The sequence below is a fragment of the Perissodus microlepis genome, chromosome 23 (genome assembly GCF_051167445.1).
Source record: "Perissodus microlepis isolate ML-2025 ecotype Zambia chromosome 23, ASM5116744v1, whole genome shotgun sequence".
Lineage (NCBI taxonomy): Eukaryota > Metazoa > Chordata > Actinopteri > Cichliformes > Cichlidae > Perissodus > Perissodus microlepis.
Window position 1 is genome coordinate 33,954,553 of NC_140482.1, and position 13,202 is coordinate 33,967,754.

Consider the following 13,202-nt stretch of genomic DNA (forward strand, 5'->3'; position numbering starts at 1 on the left):
CCTGACATTAAAGTAACACTTGTATAAAAAATGACCTTTTGACACAGAAATGGGGCCATTATTAATCAGTAAACATGCACAGAAAAAATACTGGACTCAGAAATGCCACATGATCCTGCTACAGCTTTAAGCAAACCTTCAAACCTGCATGATGCTGTGCAAAAGTCTCAAGCCACTATTTATTTATCCATTGGTAGGAAAATGGAAAACGATTCAATGAAAAATGTCCAAACATAAACTGAATTACAGTATATTAGATGAATCAGAGTCTGTGCGAGTCTAACAAGCTTGAAAATAAATATTTGGTATGAGCACTGTTACTCTTCACCACAGCCTGAACTCTATGAGATGGCCTTATTTTCTTTAAGTAGTCTTTAAGAATAGTTCTCCAGGCTTCTTGAAGGACATTCAAAGCTGTTCTTTGGATGTTGAATCCCACACTGCTTCAGTAATATCGAGGTCTGGGTTCTGGGGAAGCCAGTCCGTGACTGATAGTGATTCATTGTATGTTTTTCTACCCAAGTATGTTTTTATTTCATTGGCAGTGTTTTTGGGATCATTATCATGAAAAATGAAGCCACTGCTGATGAGACTCTTTCTGTATAGCGGTCAAGAATATATAGTATTCTGTCCGTCCACTGAGCCGTGAGCAGTAGATGGATCATCTGCAGGTCCTGCGTCAGGTTTTTGCTTGATGTTTTTATCCTGTTTCTTAACAGCATGACTTTCAGATGCTGTTTATCTGTCGTAGATGTGTTTTAGAGCTATCAGCCAACAGTTTTTAGGCTGACAGCTTTGGGAGAGCACCCAAAGTGCAAAAATACTATTTTATGCCTGTCAAACTGTGTTATGTTTGCATATTTTGTACACACAGCCATTAATAGACAATAGTTTCAGATGAAAGTCTCAGATGAAATAAAATATTTTGGATTTTGCAGATCCAGCAGTAATCTACCCACTGAGATGATTAACCTTGATTGCCCTTTAAAGAAGCACACAAAATCTAAAAGCCTTGAAAAATACTTTTCACACTATGAGTTTTACTTTTGGATGCATTTCATGCAGTGTATTGAGTTTCACGTTTTTTGTTATAGTTTCACAACGATTGGGTTAAAAACGGGAACGGTTGTCATGCCTGGGCCTCTGCTGCCACCGTGTGTAGAGAAAAAATACCTGCACCCTGAATAGTAAGTGCTTAGCAGGAAGTGAACTGTGATCAAGCTAAAATTAATTCAGAATTTAGATAAATCACACCAAAAAGGTGAAAACGAAAAGGCATTCAGTGCATTTAACCCCCCCCCCCCCCCCCCCCCAAAAAAAAAACCAAAAAACCTTATATCTGGTGACTGTGGACCTGAATACAATGAATTTAACATTATATTCAAGAAACTAGTTTGACAGGATTTGAACTTTGTGATGTTTTTTTGACATGTCTAAACAATGTTCCAATAAAAGTTCTGAAGAGTGCCAAGAAAATGTCCCTCTCATCATTACACCATCACCACCAGCCTGAACCACTGATACAAGGAAGGACGCATCCAGCCTTTCATGCTGTTGACACCAATTTCTGACCCCACCATTTAATTGTGACAGCAGAAATTGAGACTCATCGGATAGATATTATCTATTTTTCTGCAAACCCCAGAGATGGCAATGTGGGAAACTCGGACCAGCCCATCAGGTGCCAAACTCACTTAAACTGCCTGTCTTCCCCATTCTGCTGCTCGGTTTGAGGTTTAGCTGGTCATCTTGACCATGTTTAAATGCCTAAATGCACCGAGTTGCTCCCATTTGATTGGCTGATTTGTCAAGGAAGGAGGAAGGAAGAGGAAAGACCAGTTATTCTTACTGTAACCCAGTTGCTCAACCCTCAGTGATGCGTCATCGTGGTCTGTTTTATTGGAAAACACTTATGACATTTTATGGGTACAAAAGATCGTTTATTGTAGGAGAGTTTCATGTGGTCTGCTGTGGTGTTTTAAATCACTGAAACAGTCTGTTATCGGGGAAAGGAGACTTTACATTCAAACTTGACCCATGTGAACTTAATTTCCAATAAATGGCGGTTTCAAACGTACTTTTCTGAGACGGTTAAAAAATTAACCTAACAGCTGATGAGGAAGAATGGATCATTAACCTTAAGTGCCAGCTTAGATATTGATTGACTGAATAACTGAAAGTGTTTGCAAAGGCTTTTTCAGTAAAGAGGATGAGAATGAGCTCACTGGGATCTGTTGTGGGAGATTTTAATTCTGCATCACATAGCAAAGCTAGGTTAGACCTGATTACCATGTAGGGAGGAACAGGGAGTGTGGAGAGTACAGTTTGTCCTGCTTGACTCTGACCGAGCAGGACTGGGTCAGAAAGGACAGAGAGTGCTGGGCTGATTTCACCTGTATCCCAAATCAGACTTTTGGGCTTAACCCTCAAGAAACCAAAATATTTTAGTGACTAAAATAATCAAGTGACTTCGCTTCGTTTCATACAGAAGTACTGTTTTGTGTATCATACTTGTAGTCTTTCCTTTATCTGTGATATTTATTCTGATAACATGATTTTCAAGGGGTTTGAATCCACCGTCTGGTGTGTGTGTAGTCTCCATATGCTGTCCATGTCTGGGTGGGTTCTCTCCAGGTACTCGGAGATCCTCCCACAGTCCAAAACATGCAGTTACAGTATGGGATTAGCTTCACCGCTAATTCTGAATTGGCCATAAGTGTGAATGTGAGCGCAAATGGTTTTCTGCACCCCGCCTCTCACCCTGTGGCAGCTGGGATATGCTCCATGTTTTCAAGTTAACTAGTAAACCCAACTCATCTCCTTCAGCTGAGCTGTTTGCATCCTCATTTTGTGCATCAAGTATCCTCAAGGCTTCTCCTGCAGTCAATCTTGCTACCTCATTTCATGATCTAGTGTAAACATATGGCTGGGTCGCCGGCGGGTTAAATGAACTGCACCTGAAATGGACCTGTTCTGCTTATCCTTATTTTCTGTCATTTGTATAGCCTCTTAGAATGCTCATATTAAACTTCGTGAAAGTCTGAAATAATGAGATTGTTGTTTTTCATATCCTTGATTTGTCTTAGGTGATAAAGACCCTTCTTGTTTAAATCCTGTCATTGCAATCCTGTCAAGTTCCAGAAGGGCTGGCACATATGAGAAATCTGACTCTGGAGTACTGCCCTCTCCCTCTCTCTCTTTGACTTTTATTTCTATGGCACATGCACTCTGATACCAGCAGTGATCATGTTTACCACCACTTACCAACAGCAGCACTGCTTTAGAACAGAAACCATCCAGCCTTTGCAAAGATCACGGCTCCTCGAGATAGTTTAATACCTGTGGCTGGGTGAGGGGATTTTGTAAATGCTGTGCAAGGATTTATAAGTGGGGCTCAGGGTTCCAGGCTTAAACAACAACAACAACAACAACAACAACAACAACTGTACTACAACTACACCCTGTGGGTCGCACTATTTGCTCTTCTTCTAAATTCCTCTGTTAGTTTCACCTTTAACGTTTTAATGTTGTTTTCTTTTAAAATGAAAGGTAACAATTTACATATCATTATCATATCATATCGTATATGTAAAAATAAAAATATGGAACTGGAAAAAATGATAACAGATCCACTTCTATTAATTAGTAGATGCTATATTCTTTCCAAGGCTGTTTCTGTTTCTAGGGGTCACTACTTATTATACCATTTTAAGTGGCTGTAACTTGGAAGTTCACACACTGTGCTATACTAAGTAAATAGAAACAGACTGGGCCATTCTGTTCTCCTCTGGGAGGTCTGCCTCTATCACATTAGACCTATCTGGCTCCTTTGGAAAGCATGAACAAACAGCGCCCACTTGACTGTTTCCATGCAGCGCAGTGACAGCCATTTTTTTTTTTACAGAGAGGACAGATTAGTTCAGGTGTGTCTTGGCTTAACCATTAAACCCTGCCTTTATCCAGTTAAATCCTCTGCCGACCTCTTTAGATCGGTGAATGCTGGGACCTTTGCCTGAGCTTTTACAGCATTGTGTTATTCTGCTTTTTGTTTTCTAGGAAAAATGTTGGAAAAGATCTTGCTCCTGCTCAGTTTGTCACTTTCTGTGGCAGAAGAGCTCTGTAAACCAGGTAAGGCTCTTAAAATGTAACCTTTGGTCAAATATTGTGTGTTCACATTTTTAAAAACATACATAAATTCATTAATATGAGTAAACACAGGCTTTGTGTGCAGGAGTTTTATCCCTTCTTAGCCCAGTAGTCAGTGTGGAATGCAGCTTCTAATCTATTTACTGGAACAAAGTCAGATTAGACACATAACTTAGCATTTACCTCACAACAAGGGTTTCATTCATTCCATCGTGGTTGTAGACTTGAACAATGATCCTAAAATTGCTAATCTACAACCAAACTATGAGGAAATAGCTGAGAGAGACTAAATTTGATGCTGCTGCTCTTGGGATTCAGTCTATCAGCACAGGAAAGATAAACTGCAGCAACTACACTTCTCATCTAAAGCCTAGCACAGCAATTCATGGCACGCAGAGGACATTTCAGTCTGTTTTATCTTTATAGGTGTTGGAGAAGCCTACAAAGTTCGATTCAGCATCAAAACCGCACTGGGAGATCAAGCTGTATGTATATATTTAAATATTCCTCCACATCCTCAGATCGCTCTTCTTGCCATAAACAGCTCTTACTTCATAATATTAAAAACAGGAATGCAATCCCATTCCCTAAAAACTTGAATGTTTTGTGAATTATAAATAAAGAAAGTAATGATTTCCAACCTATATTTACAAAGAAAATGTGGTGGAACTGAGAAATGTGATCATTCATGTCCAGCATTACAATCTGTTGAAGTTCCAGGTGCAACAATAGACCGGAAAAGTTGTGTAATGCTAAAAAAAACCAAAAAAAAAAAACCCCAAACACCTGCTTTGGACACATCTTAGTAATTAGATAAACAGGATTACGTATAAAAAAAAAACATGCTAGGCAGGGTAAGTCTTTCAGAACACAGGGAGAATTTCAATACTCTGGCACAGATTTGTGGAACAAACAGAGAGAATTTTAATCTTCTACAGTACACTGACCATAGATAATATCATTAATGTTTCAGAGAATCCAGCAAAATCTCTGTACGCAAGAGAAAAGGGCTGAAAATCACTGCTGAATGGCTGTCATGCCCTCAGAGAACACTTTAATATAAATCAGACATGAATCTGGAGTGAACATCACCGCATGGGCTCAGGAATACTTTTGAAAGTTCAAAGTGTACCATGCAAATAAAAAATACATGCAGAAACAAGATCCAGAGATGCTGCTGTCTCCGTTTATGGAGCTCATTCAAAAGAGATTGAGACAAAGAGGAAAAACCTCCTGAACAGCTTTCCTCTTTAAGATCTGTGATGGCCCTGAGTGCTTTTGTGAAGATACCATGGGCAACTTGCAAATCTTTAAAGGCACCGTTGAAACTCCATGATGCACTCACTAGCCACTTTATTAGGACCTGCTTTTATCTGCCTTAATCCTTTATCTCAACAAAGCGGTGAAAACATTTCTTCAGAGTTTTATGCAGCGACCGCAAATTTTGTACGCACATCCATTATGTGAATCTCCCTTTGCACATTCCAAAAGTGTCTGTTGGGCTGAGATCTGGTGACTGTGGAGGTTATTTGAGTACAGTGAACTCACTGTCATGCTCAAGGAACCAGTTTGAGATGATCTGAACTTTGCGGCTGGGTTGTTATTGTGTTGAAAGCAGCCATTAGAAGATGGGTACACTGTGGTCATAAAGGGATAGATGCTGTCAGCAACAATGCTCAAGCAGGATGTGGCCTTTAAATTTAGCACTAAAAGCACCAGAGTGTGCCAAAAAATATCCCCCACTCTATTACAACACCAGGAGCATCCTGAACTGTTGATACACAGCATCCATGTGTTCATATCATTTAGACCAGGGGTGTCCAACTCCAAGCCTTGAGGGCCGGTGTCCTGCAGGTTTCAGATATCACCCTGGGTCAACACACCTGAATCAAATGATTAGTTCATTACCAGGCCTCTGGAGAACTTCAAGACATGTTAAGGGGGTAATTTAGCCATTTAAATCAACTGTGTTGGATCAAGGACACGTCTAAAACCTGCAGGACACCGGCCCTCAAGGCCTGGAGTTGGACACCCCTGATTTAGACCAAATTCTGACCTTATTAATGCTCATCTTTCTAATCTTCTATTGTCCAGTTTCCTGCTCTTAGCTGACAGGTGTGCTTCCCGGTGTGGTTTTCTGCTTTCTGCTTCAAGATTTGGTGTGCTATGCGTCGAGAGATCATCTTCTGTGTGGTTGTAACTAGTAGTTATGATTTGCTTTTGCCTTCCTGTTAACTCAAAGCAGTCTGGCCATTGTTCTCTGACCCTTTGCATCAACAAGGCATTTTCACATAGAGAACTGCTGCTTACTGGATATTTTCTCTCTGTTTTCTGGACTGTTTTTTGTTACAGATGGTTGTGTGCGAACATCTAAGAAAATCAGAAATTCCTGAAATACTCAGAACCCGGACGTGTGGCATTAAAAGCCACTGACATGCATGCTTGCGTGTGGTTGGACAATTAGATATGTATGTTAATGAGCAGTTAAACAGATGTACCTAATAAGGTGGTCATGATTGCATACGTAGATTTTAAAATTGAAAGTCTTGCTTATTTCAGCAAGAAAGTGCCAAACCACATTCGTTGGGTACTGCAGCAGAGAAAATCGAGAATTGAGAGATTAAACGGTCTGTTCAGACCTGTTAGGCATTATAACCGTTCTGCACATTATGAAGGAACAAATATGACAGAGGAGGCCTCAAATATCAGCAGGGACACAGCAGCAGTAAGTGTTTGGAAATTTCCAAATACTTACAGAGGGAGTAGAAATGCTACTTTTCCAATTTAAATGCAACTTGCTGATGGTATGAAATTTAAGACAGACACACACACACACACACACACACACACACACACACACACACACACACACACACACACACACACACACACTAACTAATTTCCAAATCATTAACTTGTGCTTTTATTAATATTTTACACGCCATCATTTTAGAGTCATGGTTACAATCAAGTGCTTAATATTATCCAGAATTCTCTTAAAGTGCATGTGACTGCTTAGTATGAGGCCAAGGTCCATGTGGCAAACAGTTAACCTTTGCTGAAAAACAGTCCCTAATCTGATGTTGCTGATTTTGCAGTATCCCTGGAACAAAAATGAAATGTTCCTTTTCCGGGCAGCTCTGGCTTTTGCCATGAGGGATTTCACTAACGGAGAAGAATTTGGGTAAGACTGTTTTTGTGTCATCTGTTCTTAAACAGTTGTAAAAACATAATAGAACATCTCTTAACACGATAGGTGACTCACATTTTATAACTTCGCTTTCATTGTCTTGTAAAACTTCACCAGGGTTTCAGACATCCATCCGTGTAACGAGACTCAGAGAGTGTCCTTCTGGTTTGTGGTGACGAGGCCGAACACCATGGATCTCGTTGATAAAGGAACTGTGGAGATGGCTATAAAGTAATCACATGCTACAGTTTTAGTTATTGGTACTATTATTGTTATATTTTCTTATTAGCTGGATTTAAATAATGGATGTTAAAGTATTTTTTTTAAACATTTATTACCCATTTTATCATTTCCTAGAAAATTCTAAAATGACTAATAACTAATGGGTTTTCCAAATAAATATAAATGGGAGCGTAATTATGTTCCCAATGAATGTTTGGCTCACATATGGTGCGAAAGTGCAGCTTTCTAGATTATGTAGCGCAGGAACAGGTGTGTCGTGACATTTTTTTATATTTTGCTTTAACACGTGTGCCTGTGTCATGGCTTTCGGTTACTCTCTCACACAAGATTTCCCACTCCCAGAGGTTTGTTTTCTTTTGAACAAGGCTTCAAAGCTCCAACCTAAACCATAAACCACAAACCTGATCACTAACCTTAACACTTCAAACACTTTGCTTTCAAACACCATCTATTTTATGTATGCATGCATGAGCAGGTTTACCCTGGGTTATGCAGTGTGGCCATAGAAACGAAGTCGATCCCTTTTATTTTTATGAAGTAACAGGTTATTTTTGTACTTAAGTGAACATAATTTCCCTCATGTAGGTAATGAGCATTCTCATTTAAACGTTTCCATCCATCCATCACACTTTTCTGGTCACCAGTCCATTACAGGGGAAACAGAGAGAGATGGCTGTTCACGCTCACATTCAAGCCTGCTGTCTCCTTGGATTGTGAGAGGAAGCCAGGAGTGACAGGAGAGAAGCCACACAGGCAGGGGCACAATATGCAGTGTCCACAGTGAAAAGCCTCAACCAGCCATTAACATCCACTATTTTAATGGATCACAATAACTGATACAGATAGCAGTAGAATTTATTTAAAAAGCGAACAAATATTTTTGGTAACCCCCCCCCTCCAAAAAAAAAAATTTCTACTGTAAATACATGTATTATGTAGAGCAGCATAACTTAACGCAGGTGCTCTTCACCATTTTTGTATTTTTAGCATTTACGGTTAGCATTTATGAAGCTCACATTTTGTATGGGACTTTGCACCGAACCACTGCTCCTTTGTACTAGGACGAGTCACTTCATAAATGTTTGGTCAACTAGTGTGTTTATTTCCAGCTAGCATCTTATCTTTGGAGGTTTTCCAGGCTCATATCTAGGAGGAGACTCACAGGCAGACTTTGGAATCACAGATTTCCCAAGATTCTGGCACAAATTCACCAGCTTGTAGAATTTATGTGGGAAGTCAATGTATTTTGAAGCTTTTTTTCCTGTACAGGAACGATAAGGTCAGCTAATTAAAAAAAAATGTTTTAAAATTGTAGTTTGAAAGAACTACAGCCAATGTTTTTATACAGTTTAATACCTGTAGAATGCATTGATTACTATTTCTGATCCTCGGCAGCCTTGGCCCACTTCAGTAGCTTCTGTGTCCAGCTTGTACAGCAGGTCCTGCAGAGGAACTGGCCAACTGCAAACTAACTTAATGGGTTCACAGTGTGTATACCACTCACTGTTGAGGCACTGCTGTGTTAACTTGCCATACTTTCACCACCTCCTCTTGTCTGCCTCCTTAATGCATTTGTTTCAGGGGATGCTAAGTTCTAAGACGACAAACTGGTTTCAAAGCTTCCAAAAAACAGTTCCAGGCCCAGGTCAATCTAAAAGTTAAAAACAGTTTTATCACTCATGATAAAAAATGCTTTTGTGTGTGACTCATCAGTTTTAAGAAGTACTTAGAGATCCCCTGGAGGATGTACTGTACTGAGAAATGACCCTGACCGGAGGAAGGAGTTTAAAATCGGCTACATTTAAGCATTACTGAAACAATGTTGCATGAACACATGGAGCAAAAGTGTGACTTTAACATCCGCATACTTGTGTTTTTGACACAAAGTTGCAAGTATTAAGTATTTGGCCAATGAAACACTTTGTGATTTTGTCTCTGTGCACCACTACAGTGGATTTTATCTGGATATGATTAAAATGCAGCTTTAATTAAAGCTGCATTAACCTCAATTGCAGCCACTTTTATGTATTGTCTCTATTTTCAGAGAAATTGGACAACTGACTGTCAAGTAGTTGAGAAATAACTTGCATTTTGTGGCCTTAATGCTCAACATGACGTCCAAAGAACAAGTGAAAGAGGCCAGCATTAGGCTTGGAAAATCTAAATAAATCCATCAGGGAGATAGGAAAAAAAACTTAAGGAGTTTTTTTTAAAAAGAATGAATGCACAGACCAGCTCAGCAACACTAAAAGACCCTAAAGACCACAGAAGATAACTGATGAAGTGCATGATGACAGAATTGTTTCTAAAGTTAAGAAAATCTTTGGACAACCAGAACGATGGGAAGAGAAAAGTATTTCTAGATCTACTGGATTTAATCAACTTAGGTGGTGTAAAGAGGCAAAACTGTAAAAACTGTGTTGCTGTCCAGAGTCAGTGCAGTTTGGCCTTTTCCAGAATAATCCCCTTAAATGAAATCTTTTCTTTTGTCCAATAGAAAATCAAGAAATCGAATCAACGGTGCTTTTCTGCTAACAGATAAAACTCTGGAGTTCGATGGCATCTATCCCACTCTGGCAGCACCGGTCTCCCCTGACACCCCTCCGTGGCTCATTGTCTTCGGGGTGGTCATGGGTGCAGTTAGCGTCGGCATCATCGCCCTGCTTGTGTATCCTCTGGTCCAAAGAAAACTGTGAGCAGATGACTGTGGATGTATTTAATTTAGCTTTTTGAAAATATGATAACTGAGCTTCATTTGATCTGCTCATTCTTTTTGTAGGAAGAAAAACATGGATGCAGATGACGAGGACAGCGGCGAAGAGACGGGGGTGAAAACGGCTGAAAACGGTGCAAATGATGGCATTTATAACTCGACGTTCTCGGACGATGAGCGATTTACGCAGATGTAAAGTGCTCTTATAAAACAACTGCCGTGCCACAGTGTGAAAAAGAATGTGATTTTCTTTAAAGTTTCTAATGTAATTCATTTCAGTTTTGACATGTGAATTTGCTGGGCCTTTCAATACAATAATCACAGGCTGCCTTAAAAAAATCCAGTGTTTCACACTATTTAACTGCCGTTTTACAAATAAATTTATTTTAAATTGTAGCTTGTATGCAGCTGCATTCGTTCGGTGCTCTCATGGGATCGGCAGAGATGATGAATTTGTTGGCACTTACCGGATTAAGACTAATAAAGTCTTAATGCTGATGGTGGAAAAAAGAGCTTTATAGCTTATCTGGTGCAAATTCACCAAACATTTGAACATTTTTAAAAATCACATTTGATATTTGGTTTCGTAAATGCAGTTTTGATGCAACAGTGGTAACATTTATGGATGTCTATCTTTAGAGAGGGGCAATAACACCACTGAATAGGCACTTCTAAGTTAACATGTGGTAAAAAGTAAATGACCTGGTTCTTATATAGAGCTGTTCTACTCTGCTTGAGCACTCAAAGCACTTTGTTCAACTTACCTCATTCATCCATTCACAAAAACACTTTTTCATGCCTGAGTGGTTTCTATCTAATATTCACACTCACTGAACACCAAGTTGCTCTCAAAGAGTTCATTTAACTTGCCCAAGGATACTTTGACTTAGTGACTAACTCAGAAATAATTCCAGTTGATGGTATTCTAATTTACAGAATAATTACAGTTTATTAAACATTCATATGGCTCTAAGGGTTGTGGTAACTTTTCCAAATATGTTTTTGACTTTGAATAAAATTATACAGATAAATAATCTGACTAAACGGAAGATATTTCTATTTATATGTATGCAGGCTGACTTTCTAGAAACTTAAGTTAACTTTCCAGACATACTGGACCCATTTGTTAATCAATAATGTGACCAAAGGGATGTTTGCAGATTTTTTTTAGGAGGACCCATAGCAGCAATGCTGTGGCCATTGTTCTGGAGGAAACATGCTATATGCTATATGTAAAAGGGCAAACTGTTTTTAAAAAAAAAAGCAAATACAGAACTTTATATGCAGCCATGACAGTGATGAAAATTTCTGATTCCTCATTTTATTGACCTGGCCTTTTCACTTTCTCTGTTTGGTATTCTTACTCTTAAAATTCATGTCAAGCTGTGCACTAAGGTTATAGGTGCCATCCTTAAACCACAGAGGGTTTTCTCTTTGTTTTTGACCCTTAGCATCCCTCATATATTGAGTTCCAGATGGTTCCACCAGGGTAAAGGATTACTCTTCCTAAAAATAAAAAAAAAGCTTTTTGTAAAAATTGTTTTCCCCCCATGATTCATGGGAACAGTTTTTAGGGTGTTTACAAGCATTAAGGTTTTTCTGTGCTAAAAGGTCACCGCGTGAGCCATTATGAGAACAGTTCGAGTGGTTTGAGTTTGATGGGTGCTGTATTTATTCAAACTGGTTTGCACAGATGAGCAGCTATATCATGCTTAACACAGAGGACGGAGGCTCAGGCAACACGGCCCTCGTAAGAGACCACATCTCGAGAAATTTTCTTGAGGTATCCCTCCCAAGACAATACTTAAAACCAGACTTGGAAAATGGACATAACCAATAACCCGAGGGACCTGAATGAAATAATCAGAAGATGCCCTGCAACCTCAAAACATTAAATAAACAAACAAACCAGAAAACTAGCCACACTTCACTGGTTTCTCCAGTATCAGCTAAGAGATGGCTTTTTAGTCCCCCCCAAAAAAATCATAGAAGAAATAATCACATCGACCTAAATTTACAGTTTTCAACCAGAATTTAACGCAACTACAAGGAAAGTGGCGCCATCTCGCGGTGCCATTTAGCAATTGCAGCATACAAGGTATTTATGAATTTTCAATGAAGCATAAGTTACCGACACATACTTTTATCCGGGTCTAGTTGCTATGGTAAAATTAACCTTTATGACCTGAAGTATGACATAGTTACCTTTCTTTTTTTTAATAAGCTTTTCTATTTTATTAGAAAATATAATCTAAGTGTGGGAGGATAAAAAAATTAAACAGCTTTAAGTCTCTTTCGTTTCTTATCTCCTTGCTGAATAATTTTCACACTGCCCGATTTGTATCTAGTTGAAGTGTGTTTTGAATTTTATGAATTTTTAGCTCTAAAAAACAAGAGAACTGTCATTTTCTTCTTCTTAATTATCAGTGACTATTTCCAGCTTTTCCTTTGTAATTTTCCAGCTGCAGTCCTTATGTTTTAACTTCAGGTGGCACCATTGTACTGTCAGATATTGTTTCCTGGCCCAACGCTGGGGTCTTATTCTTCACAGCACTTTTCTCAGCATCCCTTAAAGTGTGCATAAATGTACCTTTAAAGCATTTGAATTTCAAACATATTTTAATTTACTGTTATTTTATTTTTGTCTGACTACTTTTGAAGTGATAGCACAGCTCGACTTTCTCATTCTAACTTGTGTCTATATTTAGTTGATTATTAGATTCAGTGCGTTCTTGTGATCTGGGAGGAAACGTGTCATTGCTACAGCAATATCTGGCAGTACCATGCCAGACGATGCGCAGCATCCTGATAATATGCTGTGTGGTGATGGCGATTTATCATCTGGCCCGTTCCTTTTATTCTGCATTTCATTGTCTTGCCTCTTTTTTTTTTCCTTGTCAGAAAGCCAAA

General features: G+C 39.0%; 1 protein-coding gene across 1 annotated transcript; it reads left to right on the forward strand.

Moving 5' to 3' along the window:
* The first annotated feature begins 3,938 nt into the window (after window positions 1-3,938).
* Window positions 3,939-11,256, forward strand: cltrn (collectrin, amino acid transport regulator). The gene is made up of 6 exons (XM_084921013.1): window positions 3,939-4,128; window positions 4,573-4,631; window positions 7,245-7,330; window positions 7,454-7,567; window positions 10,077-10,271; window positions 10,359-11,256. The coding sequence occupies exons 1-6, from the start codon at window positions 4,062-4,064 to the stop codon at window positions 10,486-10,488; spliced, it is 651 nt and encodes a 216-aa protein (XP_084777139.1). The 5' UTR covers window positions 3,939-4,061; the 3' UTR covers window positions 10,489-11,256.
* The last annotated feature ends 1,946 nt before the right edge of the window (window positions 11,257-13,202 follow it).